Source organism: Harpia harpyja, chromosome 18 (assembly GCF_026419915.1).
Source record: "Harpia harpyja isolate bHarHar1 chromosome 18, bHarHar1 primary haplotype, whole genome shotgun sequence".
Taxonomy (NCBI): domain Eukaryota; kingdom Metazoa; phylum Chordata; class Aves; order Accipitriformes; family Accipitridae; genus Harpia; species Harpia harpyja.
Genome location: NC_068957.1, coordinates 8,644,100 through 8,665,160, shown reverse-complemented (window position 1 = coordinate 8,665,160; position 21,061 = coordinate 8,644,100). Strand labels below are relative to the sequence as shown.

The 21,061-nt window shown below is 35.3% G+C and overlaps 1 protein-coding gene across 1 annotated transcript in view; it reads right to left on the bottom strand.

The window, feature by feature from the left end:
• Positions 1-870: 870 nt before the first annotated feature.
• RADX (RPA1 related single stranded DNA binding protein, X-linked) overlaps positions 871-21,061 on the bottom strand; it is a 29,151-nt gene continuing 8,960 nt past the window's right edge. The window contains exons 7-15 of the mRNA XM_052813437.1: positions 20,620-20,727; positions 18,820-18,987; positions 18,085-18,245; positions 17,373-17,584; positions 16,149-16,217; positions 10,792-10,871; positions 6,450-6,743; positions 4,947-5,129; positions 871-4,033 (exon numbers count right to left, since the gene is read on the bottom strand). Coding sequence (XP_052669397.1) covers positions 3,888-4,033; positions 4,947-5,129; positions 6,450-6,743; positions 10,792-10,871; positions 16,149-16,217; positions 17,373-17,584; positions 18,085-18,245; positions 18,820-18,987; positions 20,620-20,727 — 1,421 coding nt within the window. The 3' untranslated portion in view covers positions 871-3,887. The remainder of the gene's footprint in view (positions 4,034-4,946; positions 5,130-6,449; positions 6,744-10,791; positions 10,872-16,148; positions 16,218-17,372; positions 17,585-18,084; positions 18,246-18,819; positions 18,988-20,619; positions 20,728-21,061) is intronic.

Genomic DNA, 21,061 nt, shown 5'->3' with positions numbered 1-21,061 from the left:
TTACTGCACAAATTCTAGCTTTGATGAGGCTTCCTAAGAGATTGCTCAAGCCCCCTGCTCCTATTTCAACCTGAACGTCACTTCAGAGGACCAGGTCAGCTTTCGTTCAGTGATGTAAGCTCAGGGTTCTCACTTCACAGCACAATCTGTGATGCAAATGACCCTGTTAAAAAGGGCACAAGTGGAGGCAGGGAAATATTAAAAAAAATTACTCATCTTACAGACTAAGATAACCAAGTCATTCCCCGCATTTCTCCTTTCGGATTCTTCCAGTCATCTACTCTGTCAGGTCCAGCTTGTTCTGGTGTTTATAATGAACTGATTTTAATATTGATTTATACCAATGCAAGAGATGTAGAATCAGCTAAACTGATCACAGAAGCAAACTACCTCTTTCAGCCCATTTTCACATTCTAGCTCACTTTCAAGATTTACATTGAGATGTTTGACTGATTGTCACACAACTCTCCATTTCTGGATGTAGGCTCTACAGATTCTTCCTCTGAATTCAGTCAGTGTTGTACTCCGTAACAATTACTAGCATCAACTCTTGTTTTCTTATATTAGAACAGAAAAATGAAAACCTTACTAATGTCAGAACTCTGTAGTCCATAATGAAAACAAAGGACAAATTGTAAAGTTATCAAGACCTTTTTCCTGGTTTTCTGCAAAAGTCATGCTGCACGCAGTGTTGAAAGCCAAGAGAAGCTGCAATTGGTGGCGTGTATTTTGACAGAAGATCAACCTAGTTCTCCTGTAAAGATTCTTTAAAAGAGTAAACATCACTGTGGAGAAGATTCTTGGAAAACTGAAACACCTTTCGTAAGCAAAAAGAAAATGGAAAGAAATTGAAAGAAATAATGCAAGACGTTTACATATATTAATTCATTTATTTATATTCTCCAGGTTTCAGTGTTGCACTAATTCTACATCACATTAATTCAAAACTGATCTTACCTCTAAGATCTATGACTTAGCAAATTTATTATACACTCAAAAGTACCATTAGCTACATACAGTATACCTTCCCATGGTTTTCTTTGAAATTAATGCTGGAAACATAAGAAACATGCAAATGTTAAGATTTTACAGTTGGGTATGAATTCTACAGTTAGGGAATGTGCTCTGATAGTATTTTACCCTCAGCAGTAGCAACACACAGCAGCAAGAAAGATGATTCCTATGACATTTTGCAGGAATAAAGATTCTCTATCTTGTTTTAACACAGCAAAATTAACATGTTTTGACAGACTTGGGATCAAAAATAGTTTGGTTTTATACTTCCGTCAATAAACACCAAATAAAACAAACCAGCAGGTAGTTTCTTTGCAGAGAGGACCTTCGCCCAGTGCTACAGTGCTGGTTTGGCAGGGAGGAAGTGGAGGAGTGGTGGAACCATATATTAACACTGCAACACTTCAGAAACTGAAGTCGGCATATTAAGTTCAGTGTTAACTTACAGGGATGGGGTAAGTGCCTCTACAGAATGACCCCGAGCACTGAAACTCCAGGTCTACTACAGGCATTGAATATTCTCTAGCTACACACAGAGAGCCTGTGCTTCTAACATTGGCACTTCATTCTGCAAGAGTAAATATCTCTCCTTCCTGCTTTTGCCATGAAAAATTTCAAACAACACTTCTGTAAAATAAAATTATATACTTTAAAGTCTCAAGCTCATATTATACATATTCCACACCATTCTGATATTTCTTTTAGAGTTAGGAATTCCTAACATGGAGGATGAAATGATTAATGCTACATGTTTAAAGTATAGTAAGCAGTGCAATGTGGCAAACAGCCTTTGCTGCATTTCTGTTGCATGGGATGGATGGAGTGGCTAGAACAACTGAATAGAGTGGCTCTGTCAGCGTTAGCCACATCGGTCCTTTCATACAAAGATAATTACTTTAAAAATTGTGTCTAGAAATAACGGTTTCATTAAAATTAGACTTCGACCTGAAGTATATCTAAATAAAAAATACTGGCTGACACAGTCAGCATGGCTCAGTTTGGTACACGAAGTGCTGGTGCTAATCTCTCTCAGTCTAGAGCAATGACCTCTAATCTTCACATACCCATAAGCAACAGAATTACACAAATAACATATTGCAAGCAACACCGTGCTCTTCTCGGGTTGGTATGTTTTCATTTTGCCTTCAGTGGCAAGGTTACAATGTACTCTGAAAGGCATGGGTTGACAAACATTGCTCTAGAACTAATACTATATGAACCATACAAAATATAAACATACAATACATAGTCACATTTAATTAACTTTTAGTCCCTGTGCAATTTAAGTTAAACTTTTCTCATTAATACATTTTTAAACTGTAAACCACACTAGAGAGACAGAATAATTTCATCAATTTCTTTAGAATGTTAAGACTTTTACTTTTTATCTGAAGTTGCCTATGAACTTGTACTATAATACAGATAATTACGTTTCTTCTTCCGTTACCATTAACTGAAGTTAAGGTACAGAATTTAAGTACTTGAAGACAAAGTCCACTGTCCCCAGGGCAGATGAGTGAGCTACTAGTTGAAAGAGATACTCCTGAATTACCAACAGGCTGCTAAAATATGCCTAGAAGTTTTCCACAAAAGAATAAATTTGTTCCTATAAATTAACTCTGTGGGCTTTGGTCAATAATGGCACAATTTAATTGGCAAGCTTCCATAATGCAATCATTACTTCTCAAAGAATTGAACTGAGACCAGCATTTCACATGGACAAGTTGTCAAACAGCAATGTGTTTCAGCTCCTGCTTGAGAATAATTTCCTAAGGATCTGGTTGTATAAATTATTTGAGGCTGTTTGTCATAGGAGGAAAAAGTGGGACTTGGTTCTGAACTCAGCAGGAGCCAGCTGCTACTTAGTACATAGGCAAAAAGTTGACAGAATTTTATAGAGTCTCTTGCTCTTGCGGAAGTAGCAGCTTCTCACAGCTGCTGAGCTCCTTCATGTACTCAGAATACAGCTATTACAAAAAAGAAAGAGGATCGTGGCGATCAATAGAAAAAACCTAATGGTGTGACAAACTGTGTATCCTGCCATGCTAAGCACTCCTTAAAGACAGTTTTTCTCTTGCAAAGCTAGAAGCAAGTTCCACTAATAAAGTTTCTTTTTTTAAATATTTCATTATTTTTTTTATTAATAAATAAAATATGTTAAAAACTTTTGGGTGCGGCACTCACTACCCGGTGCTGTATATACAAAAGCAGACATATAAAAACACAGCATTTGACCTTCCTCAGGTAAAAAGAACTGAAAGTGGCTTCTTGGGCCACTGAGACCAGTCCCTGATACTAAACGCACCATGATATTTAATCCCTTTCACAAACACAGTAAGCTTCAAGCCTGTTAGGCTGAAGTTAGGCTGCCCCTAGTACCTCACACTAAAAGATCACTATGGAACATAATAGCTCTAATCCTCAAAATTATTCCAATTTCCAGCCTAAATTTATATCACAGCCAGTTAATGCTTTTGCAAACACTGCCTTTAATATTGGGAAAGCCTGCCTCTCTTCTCAGTTCTCACCCTGATATATACATTTCCTGTGTATGTATATGCACAGGCAGAGAGATGACAATCATACTCCTTGGTATCCTATCAAAAGATAAGCTCACTGTATTGTCTATTCATCCTTCTTGAACATAAGTAACCAAGACTTTGTGTAATCTGTTTCAAGACTGCTGAAAAATAAAGGCAACAATTGTCCTTCTCAGTTACATGGATGACCATTACAATTGCTCTAAGAATCATAATTTTATGTTTGTGTCTACTAGTTCTAGAAAAGTGCAATGTGTAGAGGGTGTATTCAAGTTACAGCAATTTTATTTCCCTCCTTTTGAACAATAAAAATTTGAAAAATAAGTTATTAAATTACACTGGATCCAGCACACCAGGTTCCATTGTCTTGTAGATTTTGCTCAGAAAGACTTCCACCTTATCATCACCCAAGTGACAGATGTCCAAGATGCAGACAACATGTTTGCCATCTAGATCCATCGCTGCTTCTACAATTTCATCTAGAAGTTAAGAAAAGGTGTTTTAATATACATACAGTAAAAAGGTATACTGAATTGACATTGTTTTCCATGCAGTAACATGTTTATGTTCAACCTTCTTTCAGTGAAAAACCTCACTCTAACTATTAAATGCTGGCCTACTGGGATTTTTGTTTTTCTTTTTGGTAGAATTTTATTAGTAAATTCAATCACTAGAAATGACAGCATCAGAACTTACATATGGAAAAGCTGAAATACGCATTACTTAACCATTAGTGATTCTCACATTTCATAGTATTATTCAGGGAAAAGTAAAGATGTACTGAAATAAAATCAGGTCTGTCTATATAAACATGCAGGAAAACATGATGGTTATATAGCACTTTGCAGTATGATACACGTTAATAGTGGTCACCATATTTGTTGTGAGGTGCTAGTAATTAGAAGCATAATCTGAAGGGAAATAATTCAATAGCAGGCAAATACTTCAGCTTATAGGCACTACAGGTTGCATTAAAGCAGCTGTTCAAAGTGACATCAGTGAAATGTATTGACTGATTGACAGTTATTCTGCTCTATTTCAAAGCAGATCAAGCCAAATATTCACATGCTCAGCTGCACATACTGACTTCTATGTCAGTATAGTTTTGGATCAACAAATAACCGCAAATACTATCTAGGTCACTTAGGAGTTTGTGGTTTGGATATTAAAATACTATCTTCAGAGTATGAGAACAGCTCCAGTAAAAACTGCCTTGAAAGCTCAGTATTACATCTGTTTACTAAAGGTGGTCACATAGAATTCCTATATCTTTCACTGAAGAGGTGAACAATGTCTGACCTACAACAGAGAGTTCTATAGAGGATTAACTCTTGCACTGAAAGATAGAACAAGAAACAATAAATGAGTAACATCAGTGAAAGCCAGTCTCACTCGAAAGCGGAAACATGTCACAAAGCCTTCCATTGCTAGTGGCCTTCTGCTGACATGCAGAGATGCAACTCATACAAGACAATAATGTATCATTTTGAATGTCTTCTAGTTGAAATAAGTGGGGATCTTCAGGACAAAACAGTGGAAGAAATGCAACATCTATTGCTACGTCATGGTTTATACCTGTAGAAAAAAAATATCTAAGTTAGCAGAAAACTTTTCCTTCAGCCCATTAGCAACTTCATGCACCATTTCTTTTTTTTTAAAAACCAAAGTGTTGCAGGCTGAACACTGATTTTTATTTACTTGTTCTTTGTCCACTAATTAATAACTGACATCTAAAAATACATTTCAATATATATTTGTATATATATTTATACATAAGCACATTCAATTTGATACAATGTTATAACATACTGTGATTAAAGGCTAACAATGCTGTTAGCTCAGAAAATATTAAACCAACATTGGAAGCCATTTCACACTCCTTTTTAACTCTGTTGCTGCTACACGGGCAGAGAAATTCATTTTACAACCAGTGTATCTACACAGTATACGGTGCAGTACTTGTGCTACTTTTGTCTTGAATATTATATTGTAAGTGCCAGGATTCTAATGACTAAATATTCAAACACCTTCTCTGCAAATCTCCCTTAGCAAATAATGGAAACTTTTAAATTATGGGAACTTAACATAAGCATCATTAAGCTAGGCAATTTCCTTCTCCTTTTAATGGGAAAACAAAATCAAACAGATTAATATCCCACAGTAATGCTAACAAACAGACACACATCAACTTGTACATTTGTATTTTAACAAATAAAGATCAATCAACTGATGCTTTGTGCTAACCAGAAGCGGCAGAGAGCAGTTCATGAGTATGGCTAAAATACAGCCCTTAATTTTCTACATGGAAGAAAGGCACTTTAGGAGCAACAGTACTCAAAAAACAACTCAATGAGAATAAAGCTCAAAAGAAGCATTTATACTTGTCCTTTTCCCTTTAAGAACACTAACCTGTTTCTGATTAATACCTCTCCAGCAGGAAAGTCAGCTGACAATCAAGTGCAACTGAATAATTTACCTGATTATGTCAGACTGGTTAATTAGTGAACAGGACCTACCTCTAATTGTAATAATCAATAGCTTAAGGACTACACACATTCTTCAAATAATACACATAAACCTATACATAAAATTGCAATTATATGAAAAGTGATACTAAACCCAAGATATTCACTCATTTCATTTAAAGGTGTTTTTTAATGAGAATTACAGCTTTCTGGTAAAAAATTATCCTAAATCATGACTCTAACAAAAATCTAAAATGTCAATAATTTTTTTAAACTTCAACAAATACTCAGAATCAACTGATTAATTTAGAAAAATCCATTCAGTTTCTGACGAACCTTCAAATCATTCTGAAGTTAACACAGCAAAGAGCTAAGATCTTACACTGTTCTTGCTTAACCTTTTTTAGAAGCCAAGCTACCAAGTACTTACCCAGAACCGTCACTTCATAATACCCAAGGCCACTAGCACTTTTAAACTCATCAATATTTTTATCTGTTCTGGTTTCTTTTGGCTGGTGCACTGCTGCATGAAGGTTGTACTGTTGCATAAGTAAGTCTTTGTGCACATAATCAAATTTACGTGGGATGCTTTCTGGGAAAATTGTGCTGTGATGCAAATATTTCATTAACTTGTCTTTTACTTGTGCCCACAGGTCACTCTGCCATGAATCACAAGTTCTTCCAGTCTCTTCAGTTTCAGGTACATCACTCATTCCTTCTTGGTCTATTATAAACACAGAAAACCTTTAGTTGCATATATGCTCATAGAATTGTATCACTTCTCTGCTAGATGAGAATTATTTTCATTAGAACATTTCGATTATGAAGACATGGCAGAATGTTCAAAACATACAACACAATGAATTAAACTAGGGTTGGAACGTGAGTAAACTGGTAACCTTAGAGGCTAGACTTGTAGTCAAAAGACTTATTTCACCACATGAAGAGCATCATCCTGGCTTGTTTTTGGAGAGTATGTAACTTGTTTAATAAACAGCCAGAAACCATGAAAACAAGTTTAAAATGGGTACAAGTGAAGGCAAACTTTTCCGTCCCTTGCACAATAACTATATGCTTACATTGAGAACTATGCTACATTTAAACTTTTTGCTATACAGTCAATGATAGCTCCGTTCTTCTTTCCTATTACATGTAACTTGAGGACTGTTAGTGGTAAAAGCTTATATAACCATCACTTCCAATTCTGAAGGCAAGCATTAAAGCCCACCTTACCAGAAAGCTCATTTCAAAATATTCCCAGTACAGCCTTGTATCTCCTCCATCTCCTGTGAAACAACCACTCATCAAGTAGCCTTCCGAACTGGGTACACTTCTCTATGAACATAAGCTTTTTTATTTTACTTCTTTTCAGTGTCATAATTGCTATGATGCAGTATCAGGATGTTCAAAAATGAAGAAAACCAGAATGTACACACACAAACTTGGTACAACATAGGCAAGAACATTCAACAAGGGAAATAAGAGTCTTGCTGCATTGAATTAGACAACAAAGGACAGTGAATTTAAAGAAAATTGACGCTGATACTGAAATTGAAAGTGTGCTCTGGATTGCATAAAGCAGCCTGCAGTATTTTTCTCACAGAACTGGAATCCATCATATAAGGCAAAGGGGCACATGAAAGCTGCTACACAAAGAAACATTTTTTCTCACCAATTTACTTGGAGAATTACAGTATTCTCTACAAGCATGAATACTTTATTTGCCTAATGTATAGTATTGAGTACAAAAAAGTTTCAGAATATAAGTAGCGGGATTAAAAAAAACCCTTTCTCTTTCTAAAACTTCAATCATGACTTTGCTTTTCTCCCTCAATATACCATTGGTGCTGTGATTTGCATGTCCTACTTGTACACTCATTATTAACTTAGCATAAACAGATATGTAATTAGGACAGCACAGTAGAAACAGCCACCACTGGTTATTGAAACAATAAGATGCTGAAATTTTTAACAATCTGACCACACTTTAGAAGAAAAATAAAGCAAATATTTGAACTCCTCTAGCTATAGAAAGCCTCTTGGCAGCAAAGACTACTTTCTTCTTTAAACCAATCAAAAATATAAAAGTGGCTATGGCGAACACTTAAACACATGATTTCCCACAAAAAGCAATTAAGATGAACCATATTTTGAGTTCAGTTAGCAGAAGGATTTTTTTTTCAAATCTACTGTATAATTACAGTATACAGCAGATGTTTTTTTCTTGTAAAAAAATTAGAAGTTAATTTGGTCATCAGCCTACACTGTTACTATAAAGTTTCTTTTTTGCAAACACTTTTGTTAGTAAATGTGAGTCACTGCATTTCTGCTTTAGAGGTACGTTTTACATTATCTTACAGCACAGACTGCAATCTTTTACTCCTCATTTGTAAGGAAAAAAACAGTATCTGGAGTAAACGGAATTCCGGGGAGTGAACCTTATCCCAGTACTGCTCCCCCCCCCCCCCCAGATATTTCAACATCTAAAAAATACATGTTAATAATTTATTTTGTTTTGGCTATCTCTATCACCTCTTTTTGTACATCTACCCAATAAATAATCAAAAAGTGTTACTTTGATGCAGGCTGTTATGATATGGAGCTGCTAAGAGATAGAAGTGTCAGCACTGCTAATACAGACTTATAAAGAGAGGGGTGGAGAAATTTCATGTTACCATAAATAGCTTCTAAAGGCAGCTAAGGGCATTTTCCCTTGCTGGTATTTAAAAAACAGAAATTGCTCTACCTGGGACCACATTAACAACACTATGAAGCTTAGAGTAACACTCTTCCATTTACCTATGACCTGCACATCAGTAAATGGAAAAATAGGTATATGATACATAAGTAATTGATATACAATGTCAGAATACTGCAAAAAAAAAAAAAAAGTATCTTCAAAATCTGAAGGAACACAACATAGAAAAGTGTTCACTTTGATACATACACTATAATTAGTAGGCTTGTTAAGCAAAATATAAACATGCTGGTATTTACATAAAACTAGCATCAGCTAAACAATTGGTGTTTTATATAAGACAATGATATTCCCAGTAGGACTGACGTTATGTGAGAAAAATATATGCATATGTTTAGTAGCTACACTTACTAACATATTCATGTAATTATTGCATACTTAGATTAGATGAGGGACTGATTCATTTATTTTGGACTACACTCAAAGTGTCAGCCAACTGAAGTTAAATAGGGTTTCACATGCAGTGAGGAAATATCAGTGTAAACGATATTTTAATTTGAGAATAAATGTATCTAAATATAACTGTATTTTAGGTATAAATATCTAAATACAAGTATCTAAATACAAGTATCTAATGCAAGATTTCTTTAGTACAGTTAAAAAATGAGGCATGTATTTCACTGTACATCTTCACATCCTTTTTTTTTTTCTTTTGAAAACCAACCTTTTAAACCATCTCATTGAAACTGCTTACATGCATTCTTTTTATGAGATCTACACGATATCCCAACAATTCTCGAGAGAGTAACAGCATAGCACAATGAACACTACAGCTACCAGAAATTCCTGTAAAAATAATTTCAGGCGAGAACACTCGATCTGATTTCTCGTTTTTAAAAGCAACAAGAAATTTCACCAAAGACTAACAACCAATAAAGTAATTAATTAGCAAACTTGCTTAGGGATATGTTTTCTTACTTTCGAAGAACAGATCTCTACGTAGTACCCAAGGCTGCTCTTTCTCTGGAATAAAATTTCACTTCAAAGTTACCTGTACAAATTTTTCTCCAATTTGAAAGTTGGAGAAATTTCAGTCTCTTAATATATTAAACATTTGGGAAAATTCACTGTACCTTCTATCGCTTTAAAGCAGCAAAATGGAGTAGATCATCATCAATAGGCTAAGAAGAACAACCTATCGCAGTCATAACTAAACTAAGATGAACTGCTGCCTTGCAAAAATAAAAGGATGGACAACAATATACATAATATAGCTATACATAGAAGTAAATTGGCAGATGTTAATGTTGGGACAGATGCTAGTAGTAGATGAACTTTTAGATAAAATTACATGACTCAGGTTCAGTCAGCTCTGAAAAGAGGAAAACATGTCAAAATATTTGCATGAAATAAAAAACCAGACCAATCTGCACATAATGACAACTGACAAGTTAGACTTCTTTCTCCAACCAAAACCAGGTATCAAGAAACTAACTGCATGGAACACGAGTTTATTTTTCAATTGCAATGGAAGAAAGATAAACCTAATATTATTAACTTAGAAAAATCCCTAAACCAAACATCATTCTTATTACTGGCTTATATGTTTCATCCATTTCCTCCCCACATCTTGTATTTGTCTTTTTAATTAGGTACTTACATAGCTTTGGGGCTACCTTCCCAGAGAGGGCTAATTTTATCACATGCAAATCACTATAGCAAGAAAACTGCCAACAGAAAATGTGGGGTCTTACGCTACTAAGTGCTTCTGAGGTACAGAACTAACTTAAAACTTCTATAAAGCAACACTGAGAATTTATTCCTCATACTGGGAAACAGCCCAACACCAACCTTCCAGCCATCCTTTAGAACACATCAGGGACATGACTGAGCAGAATGACATTAACAATACGTTGCTACAGTGGCTCCCTAGAGGTTGATGCAGCCAGATGTACATAAGAGCTGTCTTGACAAACAAGGGTTATAAGTATACCTTTGTTGCCTGTTTTGGACCTGAAGAGTAGAAGTAGGCTTAAACCTTCTAAGGTTAATGTAACAACTATTTGCAACGTACCTGTGCAGCACTGTAAACCGTCTGATATAGCCTGTCCATTTTTATCTTGCACAGAATCTTCATGTTGAAATTCATCCAAGCTATAAAAAGAAAGTTATAGTGTATATATATTTAAAACCTATTTAACCTCAAGCACTATGCAGCAAAAGTTCAAACTTTGACAGATTTCTAGCGATAAATGATACAAGCTCGAATGAGTGAGCACTAGTAGCTGTGCTACCTCATATCACGAGACTTGTAATATAGCAGCTTGACATAACGAGACCTACTACACTCAGTAAATCAGTTTTGAAGAGCTTAGGACAAGAACTGCTGTATTTCTTTGGTTTATGAAGTTAAGTATTTTGCACTCAAAAAAACCCAGTGTTTGTTGCCCTCTACTGGGCACCTACTGGAAATAGCGTGACACTAAAAGCAGAACATCACGGACGGCCAACAGGTTTATGACTTGATTCTAAAAAGTGGTTGCACAGCATGCTGCTGCACTTTCATATCACCACCCTTCAGCAGTCAAAACCAAAGCATGAATGGAGCCGCATCATCATTCTGGAATCCAAAATGATACAGAAATTCCAAATAATATATATTTTCCTTTGGACATACTACCCTGTTGTAAGAATCAGTTCAATCAAGCAAACTAGATTTTTGTTATACTTTCATTTTTAACCATGAAATTTTAAATTAACAGTAAGCAACTATTCTCTAACAATCTCTAATGAATGACCTAGGATATTACGCAGGAGAAAAAGTAACAGCCTGCAGCCACAACATGGTAAAATAAGCTCTTAGGCCCGTTTATTCCTTTCTTCTTTGCTCCATTCATCTTACTATAAACTCACCGTGATGTCTGAATAAACTTAGGAAAAATACTATCTTGATTATCTTGCATCACAAACAACTGAGATGTAGGCAAGACTTTGTTAAGGTACCATTAAAATTCCAGACTACCAAAGTTGTTACTAATAAAATATTGTAACTGTGAATACACAGGGACAATATACAGACAGTGAAAAAGGAATCAAAGCCGAACATGCTGTTTAGTGGGACATTCTGTATTTCAGTCATAAGGATTTACTTTTTTTTTCCCAATTTTTCCCATTTCATACTAGGATATATCTTGAAAATTTCATGTCAATGTTTCATAACATGGAAAATGTCTAAAATCTAGTGAAAAGATAAAAGGAAATACATTGTGGTTTTTTAGTATGAAAGTACATTTTATGAAATGTACTATCATCATGGTATGAGCTAAGTACTGGAGTGACCTTCTTGTGATCTCCAACTCTAGGCACAAAAGAATCCTCGCTTAAGCAGCACGAACCATGCAATTGAGGTTTCAGCCACCTAATTTTGTAAACAAAAAAAGCTGCCACATAGAAAACTTTAAAACAGCGTGACCCTACTTGCTTCCCACCACCCACCCAAGCTTCTGAGCAGAGTTGTGTTGAAAATGTTGGTAAATGAAAATTTGTGTTTCTATGTAACTTTGTAGTTCAAAGTATTTCTCAAATTTTGAGGTCCAGGGCAACCTCAGAAAGATACATGCAAGATGTCAGACCTAAGTTTTTGCAGTGGTATTTTTATGTTTTCAGATGAAAGGTAGTAGGAAAGTTTGCCTCTCTGTAAAATGGTAATTCATTAATTACATTGTGCTTCTTATGGTATTATTTCTAGATAAAAGAACATTTCCATGAAAATAGTATCTTATGAAGAATTAATTCCTTTTACAAGAACCATCATGGAAAGTAGCTACTGTGTATGCATAACAATAAATTAAACATTTATATACCAGCTATATTAATACATTTTCAAGCCATTAGAAGACATTTTCAAAAGTATTAACAAAAGTAGTCTAACTGAAAATTAACGCCCACAAAACTAATTCTCACTTCTGAGACTCGGACTTCTCAACAAGAGACGTGAAAATCTAGCAAAATGTTAGGACAGGCTTGCTCAGAAATCAACATGTCAAGTTAGATACATGCCAACTTCCCTCTTCATTAAAGCAGAAGATTAAAACAACCATACTGCTGACAAGTTGCTATTATGGAAGTGGTTTGTTTTCCTTTACAATTGAGGTGAATAGGCTCTGATTTAGAGCTAGTAGAGCCTCTAAAAAAATATGAAAATAACTTGTCACAATTTTCCCCCACTTCTTTCACAGATCTCTAGCTGGGATGATTTCTCCTACCTGCCCGACATGTTATTCCTACCGGACTGCTTTGTGCTGGATGTGCGTACAGTGTAACTTGAGCTAAGTTCATAAGGGAAACCTACTTGTCTATACACAGTTTATATGCTGCTTTGCCAGCCAGTATGTCTGCAAGCCACCTGATATAACCCAAACCCTGCCATTTACTGCAATATGCTGTGGCTGTTGTACACCTAAACACCCACATTCCTATTTTGCCCATGCCAGCTTTATGAGAACTTGTGCCATGCCAAATTTGCTATTCCCAGCCTGCATTCTGCAGCCCCTCTCTTTTCACAGATGCCCACTTGCAAAAAAGCCTTTATTCAGTATTTCCAGATGCACTGCTATTCATCTTTTCAGTCATTTTACTTTAAAGTACCGTCAACGAAAATATCATTAATCAAAATAGATGGCAGATGAATACTTTTAGAAAATACTGGGAAAATAAGCATGTCTTGTGCTTCACACCTATTTCCTAAGCACTGGGACTAAATGTGATAAATAAAATTGAGAAAGAAAATAGTTACATCTTGTAGCTATGCCCAAATGATGCAAGGAATGAAAGTGCCTCAAAACAACAAAACAACCCCCCCCACTCACTGATATAACTGGTAAAAGCCTTATTTTATAGACTGGTTTGAAATCAACTTAACTCAACTGTCATGACAGCATTATGGTATACGCATCTACCATGCAAGTAACAAAGAAACCAAACAGCCTTCTACAATAATTTTACAAGTCTATACAAATTGATTGTTGATATTTACCAATTTCTCCCTGAAAAATTCTGATTTATGTGAAAAAGGGGTCTGAAGGAAACATCAAAATTCTGGGAAACTTTCAGTCATGCAAACCTCAAGCTGAATTTCCCCATATGATAGAATCCTCATCCCTTCGCTCTCATCAGAGGAGAGAGAAAAAGGAGAAAAGGGTCTAAGTTACATAAACATTTAGAAGTGAAACTCCAAGGATAGAAGCAAGTTACTTTTAAGCAGTGTAGAATGTGAGCATATGGTGCACCAGCAGCTCCATGGTAACTGCAGTGCTAAACTTACAAAGATTAAAATGCTAAGAAAACTACTTTTTTTTTTCACTTCCACATATAAACAAGCCTTTCTGAAATTCCTGATCTTTCCCCATTCATAATAAACTATCAATTAAACTACTTTGGGGTATATTAAATGCTTAAAAGTACATTTATGTTGAATGTCTCTACTAGCAAGGATATAAATATCAACAATAATACTAAATTAACCAGTTTCCTCTTACCTTGTTTTTTCTGAAATAATCAGATAAATAAGTTACCTCAGAAATGTAGGAACTGAGGCTGTCAATAAAGAGCCTTAAAATAAGCTTTTACTGTTTAAAACAAAAAAAACTTAAAAAATGCAACCACATGCTGAAAAACTGCACAAAATACTTGACGCAAAATAATCTAAGCTAGAATATGTACTTCAAAACATATTGCTACTGTTGTTATTTCATCAATGTATTAAAATATTTCAGTGAGAGCTGACATTCTGCTACTTCTAAGCAACAGAACAGAAACCAATGCAATTTTAAGGAATGTCAGGCTAACTTTCTATTTTTCTTTTGCAGTTTGGAGAATTCAGCACAACTTCATAGTTAATCACAGAAATACACAAGTTACCTTTTAATTATATAGAGTGAAACAGCTTTCCATAATCCAACACAGATTTTCTCCTCCTTTAGTTGGGGTTCTAGCACTAATGGCATAGAGTGGACACACAGGTAGCGAGGAGAGTAGCAGATTGAGAAAAGCAGAGAACAAAGTAAACATGCCTTAACTTTTTGCTTCACTTTTAAGAAATGGGGAGAAAACATTCTTCCCACCCTCCACCCCCAAGAAAAAAATGGAACATTTCTCAGCAAGCAGAAGAAAACAGGATTCCTCACATTCCAAAAAACCTCCTGGTTTTCCTATGGATTTGTGCCACAAGACCATGCAAGCTCCTGCACCACCTGCACAGATGTGACCTTAAAGGCAGGTGTCACACATTTAATGAACAGGCTGCAGAGCCAGGCAACCATTTCCCCTAGAAAATGCAGTATCTACCAAGAGGACCAGAGGAAACAACAGACGTGGCTCAAAAGAGCCTTGTTTATCCCACAGAAAAAGCTTTTGCAAATTAGCTTCCAAGAAATGTTTTTCAAAAAATAGGCATGCTTGTAGGGCAGTAATCCCAGCAGAATGGTCAACAACTTACGGTCAACTCCATCATTACTATTGTTGCTATATCACTGGCACCATGATTCTTTGTTTTAGGGGGGAGGGAAGAGGTGCTAAAAGTAAACTAAGGCGGCAACTGAGGGGTATACGTACTCATGACACAAGCCCAAATCACCACTGCCAAAAAACCCAAACATCCGAAGTTACTGACACCAAAGAGTTCAACTACTCGAGTTACCCGAGCTGTGTTTGGAACAAATGACAAGAATTTACGGCCCTTAAACAAAATGCAAGAAGGAAAGTAGCTTTTTATCCCAGACTAGCAAATAACAACACTCAATCAGTTTTCTTAATAACTTCCTGTTTGTAGTTATTTCATTAGGTTCCAGACTCGTCAGGGCTCTGGATTTGAAATTCCTATCTGGATTTTTTAAAAAAGTCCTTCTCTGGATCCAAAATGAGTTCAAGAAAGACTGAGTGTTGGGTAGTGGAAGGAGCCAAGTGGCTTCTCAGGGACAACTATACTTACACCTCTGTAGCATCAAGGATGATGTATAGCTTAACCACTGCTAGTAAATCCATTAATGCTATTACCCTGTTCACTCTGCTTGCTAATTAAGCATCCCTCCCTCCTACCTTTGACTTTCCTACTTAAACTGTAATCTCTCTGAAACAAAGACTACATATATTACTCTGCTTACCACAATGAACCCGTTACTATATATTCCATAAGTAGCACTAGTAGCAATATAAAAATGTTTAATACACACTCAAAATTGTTTCAGAATAAAATAATCCAATATATTTGAACTAGAATCAGTGCAGAGGAAGTGAATAGAAAATATTAAACTCTACCCTCATCTGTTCTTTCATTTCATTTCCATACAGACTCCTGACCTGTAAAAGCTTCACTTCAAATATCTTTGTTTCATCATTGCAATTATTTAACATAATTAACTTCATGTGACTTACCCAAATTTTCTTCTTGCAGACCGTGTGAAATAGGGGTAAGATGATACAGGAATAACAGATGCACTTCCCCTTAAAGCAGGAAATTCACCATTATTTTACAGTATTTATTTAAATGGAAATACACAAAGCAAAGAACATGCATTTTTTTCTTTCAGGCAGAACTAACCTAAGACACTCAAATGTTGGAATTTTTCTTATGGAACAGAAATCCACTAACAAGTTTGCTGTAACACTGCCAAGACAGAACTTCTATTCACCACGATTCTCTTAGTCTTAAGTTTTTATTCAATCCTAATTATATTTCATCTTATTTTCCCTCAAAATATTCTGAATACCCACCCTCTTCCCACATTATGACTTTTGGATGTGAAAAGTTGAGAAGAAAAATATACCCTTTACAGCATGAGAAATCCACTCCAAAAAAAAGATGTAACTGGCTAGATTTTTGCAACATTAAATCTGTCAATGTATACACCAGGCTTTTAATACTAAGTATGGGTACACTAGATTTTGCACAAACATTGCAACAAAGGGCAATCTTATACAAGCAGATATTTTACTCTTGAATCTAATATGGTTGTATCATATTACTTTGTTTTACTCCACTTCCTTATATTGGACTGATATCCTTTGTCTGTGTCTGACTACATGCAAAACAATTTCACGAAATCCCATCACAAGCAGAACCATAGTACTACAAATTATTTCGAGCCTTCAGGTTAGCACATGACCACCATGTACTTGCCTTTCTGACAGCAAGTCACAGCTACAGGCAGTACATTCCATTAACCAGAAAGAAAAAAATGGTATGTTTGAAATTAAGGAACAGGTATACCAGATCCTGATTCTGCATCGTCAGTGAAGAAATCTTATTTCCTCACACCACTGTGACTGTTGCTTGTTCCACTGCTATGCCACTAGACTATATATGGTTCAAGTATTAACTACTTCTATTTCAAAACTGTGAGATTAACAACAAAGTAGCATAAATATTAATCAGAAGAGAGCATTGCAAACCAGACACCTGCTTTAATAGATTCTTCTTTGGCCTGAACAATGTAATTGTCATCACCTGATGCTAGGGAAAGTACCTAACTATAGTTTAAAGATTAAACTATATATGCTTTTAAAGTTTTCTTATATATTTTCTATGGCCTGGGCTCTGAACTAATTTCTATAAACACTTTTTAGAAGATCCACTACATATTTATGAAGAGAGCTTACTGTTCTGCATCTGTATTTAATCTGCATGGTATCTTTCTCTTGACTGAACTCTTTTTTGGCAGTAGAGATTGGTGTTGATGTTGTTCCCCAGGAGTGCAATGTTGCCCCAGAAAAGACTTAACTTCTTTATTTTGAAGGTTGGTGTTTTTTCCCTTGTGACCACAGTCGTCTTTGGACATAGCAGAACTTTCAAGAGACTGAGAAGTATCTTTCTGCAACAACAGTTAATTAAGAGTTTCAAAGCACTTAAAGCTATTGCTTCCAACTCAAAAACCTGCAAGCTTCAAAGTAACTTTTAAAGGAATAGAACAATTTACCCTACCTTCTGAAAGTCACGTTATATCCAGCAGAAATTATCTTCTAAAAATATTAATAAGATAAATTCTGTCTAGAAAGTGACAGTGAGCATGTTGCAGTAGTTGCCTCTCTCACATTGTAATTTACTTTAGGGTCATCCAGTCAGTCAAACAAGTAACTTCTAAACAGTTATGTAGTTTTATGGAGGACTGCCATAACACTTTCAGAAAAGCACTGAAGCATTGCTTTTTAAAAAGTTCTAAATTATGACTTTGAAAAATTTTGCTCCCAAAATAGCAAATGAAGTTAATCAAGAGACAACGTAACTAGGCTCTGCACTGAAATGCAAAATTCTCCATTGTAATTATGATCATAGTTGCTTAAGTGCTATAGCATTAATTCTCAAACACTGTACCTGAACAAGTTCCACTCCTGAGGCTTCTTCAGCTGCATTGCTACAGCTTACGTATCTTATGGCACTAATTATTCCCTGAACAGCAATGCGCTTGTGTTCTCTGTAGTGCAAGTCTTCAATCTCTTTCCCCGTTTCACCTATGGCTTTCAAAACCGATTCAACTGCAAAAAAGAAATTTCCATAAACAAGTTTTAAAGAAATACAGCATCAAAATGTCTGAATGCAAGACTCAAAAGAAACGATAATTTGTTACTAAATATTAAATCAATTTAATAATTATATTTTTGAATAATTTTAAATCTTTCTGTTGTTCACACCACATGGAAAAAAATATAAACAATAAACCTTTTTAACTCACAAGCATCTTTTAGGATGCATTATCAGATATCACAATTTCTGTTTCAGGTGAAATTTCTAATTCACTGTATTCTTCAGTATAACTGTCTTTAATTCTGATTTAGCAAAATATTCAGAGTAAAACTTCTGAGCAGATCTGTAACTTACGTAAGCTGCTACAGTTCTCTTGCAGCTAATGGTGCCGTGATACTTTCTGTAAGATGAGGACTTAGCCTATGATACATTTAGTCACGAAAGGGAGTTTTTCTTAAATGACATTACAAATTTGTGCAATCACTAATAGTAACTGTGTTGCTTTTTAATTGATGCTTTAAATGCTTGGAGTAAGACTGAACTGAAAAAGGCTACACATCTTAAAGTTATTTGAGGGTATGATACCTTTATTGTTTTTACAATATTTCAAAAAGTTATTTGGAGGTCGTGGAAAAGGATAATAGCCACCAATGACAGTTTTCTTCATTTGATCTGCTTCACTTTGTGTTTTAGTCCACTGAATGAAGTTTTTCACTTTGGTATCCTTGGTGTATGGCTGGCCCTTGTGCCACCCTTTTAAAACAAAAATAATCAGGTATCAAAACCAAAGCACATTACTGTCACCTGTTCTCATCTCAAAACTATCCTGAACGCTACGTAGAAAAAACGAATTAACTAAAACTGGACTAGAGAATACAAAAGACACCTTTCCACTAGTCAACAGTGTTTTATGAGTATCTTGAATTCCTTGACTAATGCTTGCATTTGACACTGAAAGTTAGACAAATGTTAAGCAATAGAAAGAAATAAAACAACTAGCAAAAATGCTACTAGAATATTTTCTCACAGGAGCATACAAAACAACAAAATGATCAGAAATTGTTTTATTAGCAGGAAAGAGCAGACAAATCATCATCATAGGGTTCAGCAAAGATTGTTACTGACAGGTAATTGGCAAGGTACATATTCATTGTTGGCTGGTTTAAAACCAAGATATGGACTAAATACCAGTTTTATCAAACAAATTGTAATCTGACCAGGTCTATGTCTAACCTGTGACCTGAAACAGACCTTACCCAATGGTTTGCAATCTCCAGCTGTAGTTCTCATTTAGGACCCAAACAGACATAAAATGAACTAAAGCTTAAGTATTTAATTAGAAAATTAAGCACAAAATATACTGAAGGAAAGCAAAGGAAAAAAACAACCTCTCAAACCCTTCATTTAGGAATAAATTAAATCATTAGAACATTAACAAAAAGACTAGCTTGCTTTGCTAGTCCAATTAAGCACAAAACACCCTACCCAGCTTGTCAGGAAAGATCATGTGTCTAGAACCAACTACGTTCAGGTACTTTTTGGGAACCTATTTTTCTCTATTCCTACTTGTCAGCAGAAAGATTCAGACTGGGTGACTGATACGTTAGTAACACTTAAGAAATAAGCTGGATAAACAAACAAAGGAAAGATACACCTATTGAATCTTATACTCCCTTGCAATTAGGCCAGTACATCCCTCGCCCGCAACACTGCTATAATCTGCCTCCTGATTCAAGAGCAAATATACTACAAACAGCTATGCCTGGTCCTGCCTGTGACATGCTGACTGGTGGCATCTAGCGTACAGTATCACAGGACCATAAAGAGTATTGTAACTGCAGATGGGAGTATTCAAACAAGACTATCTAGAAGGAATGCTCCTTCAATGCAGCTCAGCATCACATCCCTTCCCAGACCATGTGGTCTGTGTAAGGCCCGGAACATTGGGAAAGATGAAACATAGCTCTTCAAATATTTGGTGAAAAATATTACCTAAGATAAATTTAGGACAACTATACCTTTTTTTTTTTTTTTCCTAACAAGGAAATCTGTAAGCCAGAAAAGCTTCAAGTGATTTTTTAATGTTTTTAAAGAAGTGGCAATCTACATTGCTACACTATCAAAGGATTAAAACAGTCTCAAAGAATTAGTAAACATATGACTTCACCTAATAATGCTTAGGTACTTTTCATAAGAAACACCCATTAATGCCTCACAAGAATGCAATTGGCCTTTTTCTTTTTCAGTGGTATTTCATTATTAACTCAAAATCATTTCTGACAGGCAAACTAATATTATGCACTGATCATGTTGTTGTAAAACAAAAATACCCTTTCCAAAGAAATAAGATGAGAACTACATAAAACTAAAACTAGTTTAAGTTACCTGTAATGAATATTTGACTTTCATTTGAAGTCGTAAGGTAAATTGTGCTGGAAGGATTCTCAGTGAGGTCCCGTACCACTCTCATCTGTGTACACACCAAATATGTCACTGGAGAAAAAAAAACCTTCAGTTTTTTTCCTGGTATTTCACTGATTTTAGAATGTCAAGACTGACACACACTGGATTAATTTTCTTAAGTGCTCTAAACAAGACATTTTAGTTCTTGACCCTACAAATGCTTCAGCATGTATTGAGCCTCTGTTATAAATTACAATATGGAGATGCAATTAAATTTTCAATTTAATAACTGTGCAGGGAAATTTCAGCATACATATTAGGACTAAAACATGAGATACTTCATCAGGTAAGATATCAATGAAACAAATAGTAAAAATGTGGATATTAGATAGCTGTGCTTCTTAAGGATAAAAAGCATAAAATC